This window comes from Fusarium odoratissimum (genome assembly GCF_000260195.1).
Source record: "Fusarium odoratissimum NRRL 54006 unplaced genomic scaffold supercont1.6, whole genome shotgun sequence".
Taxonomy (NCBI): domain Eukaryota; kingdom Fungi; phylum Ascomycota; class Sordariomycetes; order Hypocreales; family Nectriaceae; genus Fusarium; species Fusarium odoratissimum.
Genome location: NW_022158692.1, coordinates 1,212,608 through 1,227,426, shown reverse-complemented (window position 1 = coordinate 1,227,426; position 14,819 = coordinate 1,212,608). Strand labels below are relative to the sequence as shown.

At 49.1% G+C, this 14,819-nt stretch overlaps 3 protein-coding genes across 4 annotated transcripts; 1 reads left to right on the top strand and 2 right to left on the bottom strand.

The window, feature by feature from the left end:
- Positions 1-3,560: 3,560 nt before the first annotated feature.
- On the bottom strand, positions 3,561-4,870 carry FOIG_05070 (uncharacterized protein). The gene has a single exon (XM_031203457.1). It carries the CDS (start codon positions 4,592-4,594, stop codon positions 4,001-4,003), a length of 594 nt encoding a protein of 197 aa, XP_031067036.1. The 5' UTR covers positions 4,595-4,870; the 3' UTR covers positions 3,561-4,000.
- A 2,256-nt stretch (positions 4,871-7,126) lies between these two features.
- Positions 7,127-8,932, top strand: FOIG_05069 (uncharacterized protein). Its single transcript, XM_031203456.1, has one exon. It carries the CDS (start codon positions 7,700-7,702, stop codon positions 8,732-8,734), a length of 1,035 nt encoding a protein of 344 aa, XP_031067035.1. The 5' UTR covers positions 7,127-7,699; the 3' UTR covers positions 8,735-8,932.
- On the bottom strand, positions 7,564-13,467 carry FOIG_05068 (peroxisomal biogenesis factor 6). Of its 2 annotated transcripts, none has more exons than XM_031203454.1 (3): positions 13,025-13,467; positions 9,580-12,973; positions 7,564-9,528 (listed from the first exon to the last, which is right to left on the bottom strand). In XM_031203454.1, the coding sequence occupies exons 1-3, from the start codon at positions 13,194-13,196 to the stop codon at positions 8,928-8,930; spliced, it is 4,167 nt and encodes a 1,388-aa protein (XP_031067033.1). In that variant the 5' UTR covers positions 13,197-13,467; the 3' UTR covers positions 7,564-8,927. The 2 variants fall into 2 exon arrangements, with proteins under 2 accessions (XP_031067033.1, XP_031067034.1); XM_031203455.1 differs by having other exon boundaries at positions 9,580-12,958; positions 13,025-13,424.
- Between the last annotated feature and the right edge of the window lie 1,352 nt (positions 13,468-14,819).

Below are 14,819 nucleotides of genomic sequence, written 5' to 3'. Positions count from 1 at the left end.
TACGCAAATGGGAACTGCATTGAGAGAAGAGAAATGAGGAAACCCGTCTGATGACGACGAAGGCAAGAGATCCAACTGAGGACCCTCAAGGTAGAGCTCAGATGACCATCCTGGAGCCAAACACCCCCGTCGTGGACGAGAACTAATGTTCATAAGAAGCCGGAGGTCCCGTCCCGCTCAATACTTGGAAGTGAGCATTGTTACTACAACCAAATCACTCGTTTGTTCATCTCAGCCCTACAAAACTACAGCCTGTCCCCCTTTTTGAACATACCATTGAGGCCAGTATCATCTGCACGAGAGGCAAATCTTTTACTTTGGAGGCGAGTCTTGGACTGTTTCACCCTTTCCTGTCCCAATTGTTCGGGAAATTCGACCAACTATACCACCCAACTCTGTCATCTGGAGCAACTTATCATCTGCAGCCTCGCCAGCCACTGCAAGGCCAGATCAACTCGTCCACAAACTCCAATGGATCATCTTGAGATATCTCGTCGAAATGGCGCTGCAATGCGACCAAACACCACCTCGAAAGTCGGCGCCAACTCGTCAGGACTTGTCGACCAAGCCCACCCAGTGTGCGATCACAATTCTGTCCACAATTGCGAAAACCTGAGTAAAGATGGAAGCGGTCTTTGCATCATGTGCAAGGGATCATCATGCGGTTGAAGAAACCCTTTGTCGACCTTGGCTGGCCATCGTGTAGATCCTCGGCGATGGTGAGCCATTCCTACACGACCCCAGGTCTTGTCTTAGCGCTCCGAATCGATCGATCAAGGCAACCTTCAGAGGACATCTGGAGATAGGCTTGTAACCGACGCGATGGTTCGGATCATGCGGTATGGGAGACTGGTAGGGGTCTGCCTGCAGATACGCACACATACTCACGCAATCATGTAAGACATCCGTCTGTCTTGATGAAGAACCTAGCTAGACATGGCCGTGGTTCCCACGTGCTGGGGCGTAACGTTGGCAGGGTTCATTGGAGGATCGGAAAGCATAATGCGGGAGGGGTGAGGCTGGTGGACATGTAAGACAAGGCACAGGCGTAGGTGGACTTGGGCCAGTGAGAAATTTCGACTTGACGACAGAGAGTGGGTGGAATTGGGGTACTGTTTTTTTTTTTCTTCCAGCGAAGTCAGCATAGCAAGAGATAGTCTACGATTTACACGTCTACTGTGGCGGCATCTACCTATCGACCCGTAATATGGCCGTGATGTTTAGTATTTTTCTAAATTCGACTATGATTCCATAGTCTGATGGATATCTATTAGTTCATTGTGTAGCCGCCGTCACCAACCTTGATGCCACTACGCCCGTATTAAAGCCACTTAGGATCTCATTAAGCGCTGTCAATCGACCACTGAATATGATGCAAAGGTCCAATCCGCCCGTGCTAGTTGTAGAATCACGGGGCTAGAGAAGATAGCGAAATGGCACGCAGCCTTCACAGAGACGGCCAAGAGACTAGATGCTCCATGAGGTGACATGTGTGTTGTCTGAGTGGCTCTCCTATTCGTAGTTAAGAGAAGATTGTGATGATCGGTCATCAGTGACAGATGCGATTCATGTCATACCCGTCAAGAAGTCATTCATAGCATCTGCAACTCGCTCCCTTGCCAAGCATGATGCTGTACTATGTAAGACCGAAAGCACGGAGATTCATGGATGAAGCAGGTTAATATCGGGTTCCGAAATAGACAATGTACACGACATGCATATTCTCAAAAGGACCATGGTGCTTACGCCGTATCTCATAGCCCGGAAGCACTCTAAAACTGAATAGTGAGATTATCCCCGTCCCATTCCCTCCCAGATCCAAACCGTCAATGTCGTGATTGGACTGAGAACGAGATACTGAGGCTATTCCTGAGTCTAAGCCTCATAAAGTTTCTCTACTCTCCTGTATGAAAGTGGCTGAGCCAAAACAGGCGAGGTTTGCGAGACGAGACTTGTTTGTTGAGACTTGAGAATATGATATGATCTGATCTGATCTGATGTTTTTTACTGTTTCTCTGATCACCAAATAGTCTATTATGTCTATGTATCGTGTATGTGACTATCCAAAAAAGATCAGCAATAAACTTGGCTTCCCGCGGGTTTTGGCCGGGGGGCGTATCCCGGCGGACCGTCTGTAGGGCGTGGACCGGGCCGACAGTGAGAATTTGGCAAAGAGTGAGATTTTGTTAGTATGTTTAATGATTAATAATAGTACATGTGCGTTGGTTATTAAGTTGACAACTTAAGCCAGTTCTAGTAAACTGCTCGCAGCTACCATGTCCCGCCATGTCTGTCTCACAGTGACAAAAGTCGCATTATATGATACATGTATTATAAGCTGATGACCGCGCGTTGAGCAAATATCTTGCCCTTTTACGTATTCCAAGCCTTTCTCTGCATGTCCCAGTCATTGCTCAGCCAAAACCTGCACGTCACCAGATGCGGCTCAGAGAGATCGACATTAGAGTGACCTCCCTACAGTAGCAACGGAACGACTCAAGACAGCGCATATGCAGTCCGCCAGAAGCGTGTGAGAATCTTCCTAATGTAGCAACTGCCCGTCTTTTAGCCTGTGTTGATCAGCTGTGCAGGCATGATAGGTATAACAAGGACAAGCACACAAAAGAAATGACAGGTCTCACACGGGGATGTAAGAAAACCGAAAACCTCGATCTCAAGTGACTGGAATACTTGGAACTTTAGGAGAAGCTTGGCAGGCTCATCGACTTGGTACCTAGTTAATTCTCTACACCCTCACTACATGCCTAGAGTCTTCAATGCACCCCAACGGCTCAGTCCCGATGCTTTGGAGGCGATGTCCAATAGAGGCTACAGAGGGTGTGAAGAAAGAGGTCCACCAACGAACATCAAGTTAAAAAAAAAAAAAAAAAAAGGTTAATATTTTATCCATTTGTGGATATAAATGCCTCTGAAAAGCCAAGGAACTTCGCCGAACTTTTTTTTAACTATGTATATCTTTAGTTTAATTTTTTACTTTTTACCACGTGAGTAACGGTCTTGCAGTTGTGGATATGTCCAGTTTTTCAACTCTAGCCTGAGTCAATTATTAGCCGCCGCTGGAGGAAAACGTCCTAAAGAGGCGAAAAAGATGATGTCCTTGTTTCGACATGAGTATTGCAACTTCATAATGAGTGTGGTTACACGCACCTAATGCACAAGGTACGAGAGTCATGCCTCACACCAAAATGTATGCAATGCAGAGAGTGAGAGACATACTCAACATACTCTGCTAGACTGCATACATATGCAGACATCTACAGATGACATACTACAGTATAGTACATTGCTATTATACTGTATTAAAGCCCCAACCTCATTGGAGTTGATGACATTTCCATGAATCTTTACAAGGAACATGATGGAAATAGCTGACGTCTACAACCAACGACATACACTATCGAGTCAGGCCAAGAGAATAACCACAGCCTGCTAAGACGTCGCCGCTGAGTCAGTCTGCACATGTAAGCAAAGAATCAGCTCGTTCGACCAGGCGATGCATCTACAACAGCAGCTGATCACATAACTACGTAGCATATGCACAATTATCACGCACGCGTAGATGAACTTGTCATGTGTCGTTTCGTGTCGAATTGGATTTGAATGACTCTATCAATGTGATGTGAACATAATTTTCTAAACTCCTCAACATTCCGAGGCTTCCGCCTCCAAGCCCAGAACCAGACACCATATGCGTACGCAGACAAGCCAAGGTGTACGCGACTGACACATGATGCATTCAGAAAACTCCGCGCTGGGTATTCCATGCGCCTCATCGATGACCTGCAAGGAATCAAATAGCTACACAGTAGCCAATCTCGAAAAAGACATTGCCTCGCGGTTAGAATCTCGCCTTTATATAAAAAAAATCCCCAAACGGCCATCCCCTAAGAAGAACAAGAAGGTATCATAAGTGAAGTGAAGAATAATTCATGTCTGCCAAGGGACAGGCTGGATCGTGTAACCAAGTGGTTTAATGCATCTAGAAGAGAACAACCATGGCAGCGACCATGGCAGCGCCGACGAAGCCTGAAGAGGCGATGAGACCACTGGCACCGGCGGTAGGCACGGTGGAAGGGCTGGGGGCCTCATAGCCAGGCTTTCCGGGGTTGGCGGGAACATCAGTGCTGCTGCCAGGGACGGGGAGCTTGGTGGTGGTGTAAGAACCAGGAGCAGTAGGGCCAGCCTTGGTGGTAGTGTTGCCAGCAGGATAGAAGGTGGTCTTGGCAGAGGGAGCCTTCTTGGTGGTGCTGATGGTAGGAGTGCTGATGATAGTGGGAAGCTCATGGCTGGTGGTGTTGACAACAGGCTCGTAGACGCTGGTGGTAGGGGGAACGTAGACAGAGGTGGTAGGAACCTCGGGCGCAGCAGTCGAAGTGGTAACGACAACCTCGGTCGAGGTTGTGGTACGAAGGGGGCAGTTGGTCACAGTAGGGTTGCACTGAGTAAGAGTGATAACCCGGGTAGTGGTCGAGGTGAGTGTTGTGGTATCCAGAACAGGAGCAGGAGGAGCGTAGTCCTGAGCAGCGGCGACCGAGGCGCCAGCGGCGGCAATCATGATGCTGGAGAACTGCATTGTGATGGTGATTGTGGGTGGTTTGAAAAGAACTGTGGTGATTTCTCAAGATATCGTAAGAGATTCTTGTTGCGTTGAGCAAAAAAAAGACTGTAGGGTGCAAAGCACAAAGAATGTTATCAAGAATCGTTTAATGAGTGTGTAGCACAAAGCTGGAAGATTGATATCGTGAAAACAAGCGCACTTGAGGAGGTAAACAAGAGGAAACTAAACAAGGCGCCTGGGCGGATACCAAGCGCAACTTGTAGTTTTCGCACACACTGCGGGACTTAATCTCTGTCCATTAAAGACCGTCCATCCATCTGTCCATACCCTTGCCTATCTAGCAGTCAGAGCCCTGGTGCGTTGTCACCTCATTAGCCCCCAACTTGATTGGCATTGTTCCCCGTACCTGGAAGTTTATGAGTTAGCCCCGGCATTGGGTCCAAATGGTTTTCGTCGGTACCACCACACAACGGTACCTTGCATCGCAGTCATAAATGTGGACGGTGATTGGATCCAAAGGCAGCCTAGAACCCAGTTGAGGATCGGGCAGAACCTTGGCTACTGCACTTTTGACTGGCTTGTTCCTGAGCTAGAGTGCTTACCCCGGTCTAGCTCTATTCTGGCCCCAGTCTGCTCCTTGCAAAGGAAGCATCGGTCACTGGCAAACTGTCTTCGGCTGCATATCCTGGACCAATCAAAGCTTGCCAGGCTCGCAGGGACGTGTTTTGCTGGAGCCAGCAAAGAACATCTATTTTAGCATCTCCCCTTTTGCGTGGTTTTGTTGTGTCTTGACCAACTGTCATTGTTGTAGAAGTCGGTGTGGGTTCGTTGCCATGCGACCTTTGACATTTGTGTGTCGACAAAGCTGTCAGTGTAAATGAGTAAAGAGAGACAAAGAAGAAGAAAAATTTTCAGACCCAAGATCATTGTGCAACCCAGACTGTCCTCTGTAATGCGACTAACGGAGTTAACTGCAAGATTCGGTTGCATCGCTTGACACACAATTTCCCGGACCCATGGCGAGGACCAGAGCGTCTCATTCAACGTCCCACGATGCGGCGGCGTGGGCAAGGTTATGAAACGGCTTGCTACAGCGCTTCTGACGAGGGGATTATTCCGCCACGCGAAGATAGGCTGGTGGTGAGAGGAAAGTGAACTGCAAACCCATCTCAGACAAAACCCTCGTGATGACTTGGCTTTGAGTGACTTCAGAGACAGTCACAGATGCCTCAGTTAAAGTGCGTGCACAAGGCTTGAAACACTTTAAAAACGCCTCCAGATCTTGAACTGGCGCCGCCTAATGGCAGCCACACCGAGGGCCATGGCCTAGTCCAGATGAAGGGAGAATATCTAACTGGCTATTAAGGGGCGGGCCCTTCGTTATTGCGAGCGGCACGACCTGAGCCAGACTGGTACAATACTGGATCTGCAGCGGCTCTTGTTGCCAACGGAATAGTCCTGGCGCAGTGACTTGGTACACCGCATCAATAAGAGAAATAGATATCATGCAAAAGAGCGGCGACTAGCCGATAGTGCTCTAATGTTGGATCTTGACTGCCATCCAAAATCATGCCAAGATGCGACTATCATCTGCAGTGTCGATAAATAGATTGAGAGTGGGGTTAACACGAAATTGTCATCCTCTGAGCGAAGGATATGGCTTCCTTTGTAATAGTTGTTGGACGCCTGGAGATGCGGGTAGTTGCTGGTGCAGACGGGTAGGTTGGCTATCTTTAGCTCGATGGCTTGATCGAATTGAGGATCGCTTGGTCTCAAGTGGAAGATAAAGGAGTTTCAGGATATATCACGGGCAGTTAGACACTGCCTTTCGCTGTCCATGCGTCGATAGTGGACGATTCCGAATCAAGATGGCGTCCATAGTGTCCGTGGGCATCCGTCAGTAGCGGCGAACAAAGGACAAGCCCCAGGCCTAGGGGCATTCTTTAAGGGGTTCTTCTCAGGGGTTTTGATATCAATTGTTGATGATAAAGGAGAGAACGACATTCTGAGGAATCAAAGAAACAAAGATGAGAAGAAGAAAAACAAAGGGAAGGAAGAACTGACGACACGGTGGAGAATCTCTTTCTCTTCTTTCGTAATGCAGTTCAACAGCCTCACTCTAGCACCATATCACTAACACGAGATGTGTATCAGCCACACAAACGATACACTGTATTGTCTGTTTCTGAGAGAGTATTGCATCTTGAGTTGGCAACTCATTGGTAGTTGGAAAAAGAATCACAACCACAAAACGCGTTTCTGACATGTATTTCGAAACCCTTCTCATGCATTTCCACTAAAGCACTCTCATGCATTCAGGGGATCTTCCTGCAGCAACAGTTCCAAATGCCCCGCCCCCGCATCATACCTCCAACTGAGGCTCCAAGTTGGAGCGCTATAATTAAGGAGTTCGGTTCCCCTATTTCTCGGCGTCCAAGTACTCCGCCTGGTATTTTACGAGACACAGTACCTACACCTCATGCTTACGTAGCTGAGATAGCTCCATTATCCCTACTACCGTTGCTTTGACAGTTGTCCAGAGAAACCCAACCGCATTCCATAACTCCACCAGATAATGCCAATACCCTGACGAACAACTCATACTCTCTCCATCAAGTCGAATCATATCAAACTATTTAATATTTAATCCAACATGACCAACTATTTGAACGACCCTGCCCTCTATATTTACACCTCTCTGACAGCTGGCTCGTCCCACATCGTCACGGCCACCTCACGTCTCGAGACCATTCTACGCGCCAACCGAGTTCCCTTCAAAGCCATCGATATTGCCGTCGACACCAAGGCTCGCTTGCTATGGGGTCGAAGAGCTGGTAAAGACAAGAGCGGTCGCCCGAGGAAACTTCCTGCCCTGGTTCAGGAGGGCTGGGTTCTAGGAGTACGACAAACATCCCCTTTAGTACTACCATTCGTCGTATAGCTGATGCATGTGGCTTTCTGTAGGATATTGTTGAAATCGAAGAATGGAACGAATATGGTGAGCTCAAGGAGCATGTCACGATTTACTTTGACGAATTCACCATCCCCTCCATCAACGATAAACTTCCCGAGCCCCCGCTAAAACGGCCCATCGACCTCACCGGCGGCCTTCTTGCTTCCATGACCCCTTCGCCTGTCGCCAAGGCTGTAGCAGCAGCAGCCGCCAGCGCTGCTGCTGCTCCAAAGCCTGCTCCTGCTGCGCCTCCGCTACCGGCAGCCAAGGCCGCCGCGTCTTCTGCGACACCGAAGACTTCTACAGAACCTAAGAAGGAAGAGAAGGCCCTACCTGTCCGATCCGTCGCCGACGAAGCTGCGCAAAAGGCTAAGGAACTTCGCCTGAAGACTCTGCGAGAAAAGGTTCATGGTAAGGATGGTGCGAAGGCTAAGAAGGAGGACAGAAGCGCAAAGGACACTGGAAAATCTAAGGAATCAGAAACTCCTGCCGCAAAGACCGATGGCATTCAATCACCAACATCCGGTTCATGGGCCGAGACTGATGCAGGCCGAAACGCTATTCAGAGCCCGACTAGTGGTACTTGGAAGGAAAGCGGTCCAGGATCAATCTCCTCCTTGAAACGAGCCAGTGTGGAGGTGAGCCCAGACGAGGCTAAGGCTGTGGAAGCTAAGACGGCCATAAAGGAAGAGCCCGGATTGGAAAAGAAGGCTGAGACAAAGTCGGACGATGATGACTCGGACGACGATGAGGATGAGACCGAAGAGGAGGAGGAGGAGGACACTGATGAGGATAGTGACGAGGACAGCGAAGAAGATGATGAAGACGAAACAGACGATGAGGAAGAAGAAACTAAGAAGCCTGTGGTAACGCCAGAACCCGAGGCGGCAGCAGCAGCAGCAGCAGCAGCAGAAACTGCAGAAGCTGCCAAAGATGACAAGCCTAAAGAAGAGTCCGAGAACACCAAGAAAGAGATCAAGAAAGACTCTCACAAAGACTCGAAGAAAGACTCTAAAAAGGACCACAAGAAAGATGTCAAGAAAGACACCAAGAAGTCAGTCAAGAAGGATCCTAAGAAGGACACCAAGAAAGACGTGAAGAAAGACCCCAAGAAGGATTCCAAGAAGGATACTAAGAAGGACTCTAAAAAGGATACCAAGAAAGACACTAAGAAAGAAGTCAAGAAGGATGCCAAGAAATAAGAGCGATTTGGAGCAGAACGAATCAAGAATTTTGCTTCAATGTTCTAGTCAGATGGGGGGAATAATAGTGTACAGAGTCTAGTCACACTCAACCGATATACCACCATGACATTAATAACAAGAAATACCCAATCTCCCCTCAAACACTCAATATACAAAAATGCTATATAATGCCGTAATGTTCCATCCCCAACTAATACAAGCCATCGTCATCGCTGGCTGTTCCATCTTGGAAGCCCATAGGTGCCTTGCCTTTGCCCTTGGATCTGCCATTCATATCATCCACCTCGTCCTCTTCATCAAATTCGTCGCCGCTTGTCAATGCGATCGCCTTGCCTTTGCCTTTGCTCGATCCTGAAGCAACTGCCTTACCCTTGCCCTTTGATGATGTCGACGCCCCTGAGACAACACGTTGGACTGGAGGTGGTTTGTTTTCCGGCTCTTTCTCTCGGACTCCCTCGAAGGTTGCCCGGACGTGTTCATAGTGAGCCAATTCGCCAGCACTGACACTAGGCACAAGCTCGTCATTAGCTGCGAGGAAGTCTTCTTCCTGGACCATAACGGCAATATCTTCAGGGGTAGCGTAGTGATCAAAATAATATGCCGTGGAAATGGGATGTTGGGTTGCTGGATCAGAATTGATGGCGCGAATCTTATTGTCCACAGCTGTGGCCTGCCGTGTGACGGCTTTCAGCATTGCATCACTGCAGAGAGCATAGAAATCGGCACCGGTATATGTGAAGGGGAGTTTCTCTGCCACTGAAGCGAGTGATACTGATGGATGAAGTGTGAATCTGCAAAGAGGTTAGCCACTGTTGGATTAGAGAAAGATGGTATCAACTCACTTTCTGGTCAGAGCTTCCAGAATGGTTTGCTGCTTGTCATTGGTGTCAGAGACACCAAGGTAAAGCATTTTATCAAATCGACCAGGTCGCAAAAGGGCAGGGTCCAAAAGATCTGGCCTGTTGGTTGCTCCAATAACGAAAACACCACCGCCGCCATCATCACCTCCAGACATACCATCCAGTTCTGCCAGAAGCTGGGAGACAATACGGTCCATAACACCACCACTGTCGCCTTGGTTGCCACGCTTGGGTGCCACTGAATCCAACTCGTCGAAGAAGACAACGCAAGGTCTAGCATCGCGAGCACGTTGGAACACGCGTCGAACATTGGCTTCGGACTCTCCGATATACATGTTGAGAAGCTCTGGTCCCTTCACACTGAAGAAGTTGAGACTGTATTCAGTAGCAATCGCCTTGGCCAATAATGTCTTTCCAGTTCCGGGAGGACCGTAGAACAGAATACCTGATCGCTTCTTCATACCCTTCGCAAACAGCTCAGGACGTTCAAGTGGTAGTTGAATGGTCTCAGTAACGGCTTCTTTGACGTTGTTGAGACCACCAACATCATCCCAGGTAACGTTGGGGATCTTTGGTGCACCAATAGAGTCAGAGAAGTTCTTGCGAGCAGCCTCGACGGCAATTTCAAAATCTCCCTTGGTAAGGCAGCGGGCAAGGGGACCACCAGCGACCTGCACATCTCGTACCGTGATAATCGTGTTGTCATGCGTATTCTTGGCTGAGAGCTGCTCCAGTCGTGACTGCTGAGCGATAGAGGCACGCTCAACAACATCGACCAAGTCGCCAGCCACGAGCGCAGCGGTCTTGAGAGCGATTGAGTTGAGGTCGATCGAAGGTTCAAGGCTGACACCCCTATCACTAATGATGGATTTCAGAATAGACTCACGCTCCGCTTCGTCAGGAGCTGTCATTTCTAACTCGTGTGTAAACAAGGCTCGAACGCCATCGGGTACTTTGTCAACCTCATTCGTTGTGGCAATCAAAACTCGTGTGTCTTCTAGAATCTCCTTGATCGTTGACTCGATACGATCAGCAGTGAGGGCCTCGACGTGCTGAACGAGTAAAGCACAGCAATCAGGACCACAACTCATGGCACGTTCGGCTCTTGTCCTGAGAAAACCCTCAGTTTTCACATCGTTTCCACTGCCGCTTCCCTCGCTGAGAATATCATACGCGTCGATTTTATATGTATGAAGACCCATATCGGAACAAGCGCCTGACGCCAGAGTTAACTTTCCAATGTTTCGATGTGTTGATGTCAACAGAATTGCGACAGGGGGCATCTTAAGATGAATAGCTCTGGCGCTCGTGGCTGCTGCAATCAGCTCCCTCAACTGGCGTCTGAGAGGTGACACATATGGTAACTCCGGTTCCTGGATTGGAGCTGGTGTCGACTCCGATGCCTTTTTTGGTGTCTTCTTAAGACCAAGGTAATATTGCCATGTGCTCTGCTTGATACCTGGTATGCGACTTGTTTCGAAGCCTGAACCATGCATGGCAACAGATGAACTATCAATGCACGCAACTGATCCCCAGAAAGCCTCGGCGCTTCCATCTTCGTCCTCATCCGCTTTCTGAATTTGAATATGTCCAACCTTGAACCATGCTACGCTGTCGAACTTGGAGGGTTGCTTTCCTCCCTCCTGTCCACCAGCAGTAAGCGCCATCACATCGTCCACTTCGGATCCTCCTGCACCAGGCATCTCCTGGAGCGTACGGCCAAGCTCAGCGTCGACTGGGACAGCGATAAGATCGCCGCTTCGAACAAGGCGGATTTTCTGTGCGAAGTATCGTTTGAGCCCACCTAGAACGGCGGTTTGGAAAGCTCGCTCTGCAGAGATAGGAGTTCGAATGTGGTGGATAGTAATATCTCGAGCGTAGGGGGGACGAGCTGCACTAGTAAATCGAGGAATTGTTCCCTTGCCTTGATACGATGCCTTTTTCAGGGGCGCAAGACGTAGATAGGGTGCATCGTCAAGATTGGCTAAGAGTATTGGTGAGGCATAGGCAGTGGGACTGGCCGGCCGCTGAATCTGGGATTCGAAGAATGACAATCTTCTCTCACCATGTTTAGCGCTGGGTATTCTAGTCATTGGCCGTTGCGAATACCCTTCAGGAAGACCGTAGACTCGAACGGGTCGCCATTTGGCAGGCTCCGACTCAACTTGACCAAAACTTCCGAGGCCAAATGCACCAAATCCATTTGCAGGGGGTTCCTCTGCAGCTTCTATTCTTACCCAATCTCCAGAAAAACATCCAATTCGGCTTAACGATGTCACATCGACGTAGATTCGCGCTTCCTCGTCGTCTTCTAGAGATGGCTTCGGGTGCAAAAGGTCTGTCGGAATTTGTTCCATCAGACCCTGGGCCTTGAAAAGACGACCTCGAGGGCGGTCTGGTCGAGCAGTGGTCGCAGTAAAATTGGAGAAAACGGAGCCAGGCGTTGCAATTCCATTTGTTTTCCTGCCACGAAGAGTTCCAACTGTCATAGGCGTGCCTGGCTGTAGTGTTGATACACCGCTGGCATTGGTTGTGGGCAGAGTTGGTGCTTGCAAAGAAATCATATCGTCCATAGAATCATCTGACAATTCGTCCTCGTTGTCGAAATCAGACATATCTGGCTCAGTTTCGGTCGCGGACTCCATATCCTCGGTCGTCATTCCTGACTTATCGCGATCCTCAGCTGCAGAGTAGAACTGGTCGTTGCTGGTATCATCCTCATCCTCGGGAACACCATTAAGCTGTTGGCTAGCGGTCATCGAAGCAACGCGACGTATCTGCTTGGTATGGACACGGCCGCGCATAAGAATGATCTTGGTTGACTCCGTTAAAACACCTTGGGCAACAGGCTCGCACAGCATGATCTTTCCAGGGTTCGGAGGCACGTGTGTAAGAGGGTGCGGCGGAAGAGGAAGTGGAAATAGATCGCCTGCATGTACAACCTTTAGACTGCTCAGGGCAGCTCTCAGAGAAGTCACAAGGCGCCCATCCGGTGTTGAATCGGCCCCTTTCGCCTTGGAGCTGGCAGGGTGATCTCGGAAGAAGGTACCCTCCCCATTCTCCAGTCTTTTCGTCAATTCACTCTCCAGGCTCACGAAAACGGTCTCGAGAGGAACGGGCGCCACGTCAAGCACGAGAATCTCGATTCCGCCGCGGCTGTGACTTGATAGCTTGGATGGCGCGACCTGTTGTAGCGTCACGGCAAAGCTTTGTAAGGAAGCAGAAGACGGTGAAAATCGGACGGTCGAGGGCGCGAGTGCAGAAGACTCGATAATGGGTACAATTGACCACGGACTGTCGGTAGGGTTGGCATTGGGTATCCACGGAGCGATCGCAATGTGGTGAACGTCTTCGGTAGCGCCTTGGTAGAGTTGAGCTGAGATTTCGTTCTAGTATTGACCTGTAATGAAAGATGTGCTTGACTTACCGTTACCTAGATGGGGGAAGAGATCTCGAAAGATGTCCTCGGATACTATGCCGACATCGCTCTTAATATGATCGTCAAGCACCAGTTTTGCAGCAATGGCAGGCTTGTCCTGACGACGTCTGCGGTTCCTCCGCCTGTTTGAAGTCAAAGCTGACTTTGAAGAGGACGCCATCTTGAGAAGGAGTCAAGCTTGAGGGAATGTGGTAAAGGTTGCGGAGGACGATATTGTTACAGGAAGCTCGAAGCGCAAACGCGGGGATCACTGCATCGCTCTGGGAGTCCTTCAATTGGTAAAGTCGCAAGGTCTGGACAAACAAACAAGAAAGAGCAATCTCGAGTATACAATTGCGCGTAAACAAAAAAAGAAACCCCAAGGGGATGAGGATGAAGCTACTGTGAGGTTGAGATTAGAAATTGGAGGTGGCTTTGGAGCTCGGCAGCGGCTCAGAGCGACCGAAGCAGCAACAGTGGCCTGCCTCGGCTTCTCCCAGCTTTGGCTAAGGTTGGTAGGTGCGACACGGGGTCTCTGCCGCTCCGAGGTACGTACCGAGACCGAGATGCCTGTGAGGTGCCCCGAACGCGGAGAAGCGTCGTGCAACAGCGACGTAGGTAATCTGCCCTCAGGGAGCAAGAAAACATAAGATCTTGAATAAAAGATGCCAAAATACGCTCATCAAATAGTCTCCTAAGCTCGGGATAGTTCATCTAAGTCTTTTTGTCATCTAGGATGAAGATCCTAAGTTTTCCCTCAGTCTGCTACCTAATCTACAGGCGGGTATCAGTCAGCAACTCCAGAGCCCAGCGTCTCCAGCGTCTCCAACCTGGGGTAAAAAGCCAAGTCCAGGGTTGGTCGATTTGTGGCGAGACCCTGCAACGCTTCAATTGGAGAAACGAAGCACAGCATAAGATCAACAGGAGCTGAAAATAGCTTATCTTGCATGAGGAATGACACAAGCGGCATAATTGGCTCTACTTGTTCAGGTCTATTTTATTCAGGTATCTTCAGTATCAGCATCATATGGACGAAAACGCAATCATACATCATGGATGTCTGGTCGTTTACGACGCGAATACGCTCTTATCATTTCCCCAATCGTATAAGCAAACAGTACTCAGATCCAGAATGTTATACGCATCATCAATTCTTGGCCGTTGGCAGTGCATATCATTTCTATTGCAGCATGATCACCCAAAACATACAGCTGAGAACGCAAATTAGATGATCTCTTAGACCCCTTCACATGCTTTTCGGCAAGGATCATCGCTCATTAAAGTCTCAGTTCCCGCCACAAATCCGGCTGTCTGGCCAAAACTCTGCTCCTATCGACCTCCCATGACGCAACTCTACTCGTGGGTTTGACTAAAAAGGAACCCCACTCATAGAGTGGGCGGCAAAATTCTGGGACAAGGGCAAAATTCTGGGACAGCTGATGGGTTAGAAATAGGTGGGGGAAATCAGGAAATCTCTGGCTTACACTTCTAATTTTATCGCAATCTATTCGAAATTTCTGCTGTGACTCAATTGAAAAGTATTGAAGCTGTCGCCAAAAGTATTTTATCATGCGAGGCATATTTGCGGTGGTGTTGCGGCCGAAATTGTGAACCTTGACTGCGGGCCAGTCCAGCCCCGTTTCCTCGCCCCACGATGCCTTCCCCTCTGCCTCTGATCTGGCCGCCAACAGCACAAGGGATATCGATCTATTATTGTGTGTGCCTTTGGGGGTGTAATGTATTCATGATTCTGTGATAAGTGGAAGAAAAATTGGTCTCGAAGCTGGGTAAAGGAGCAGGAAGA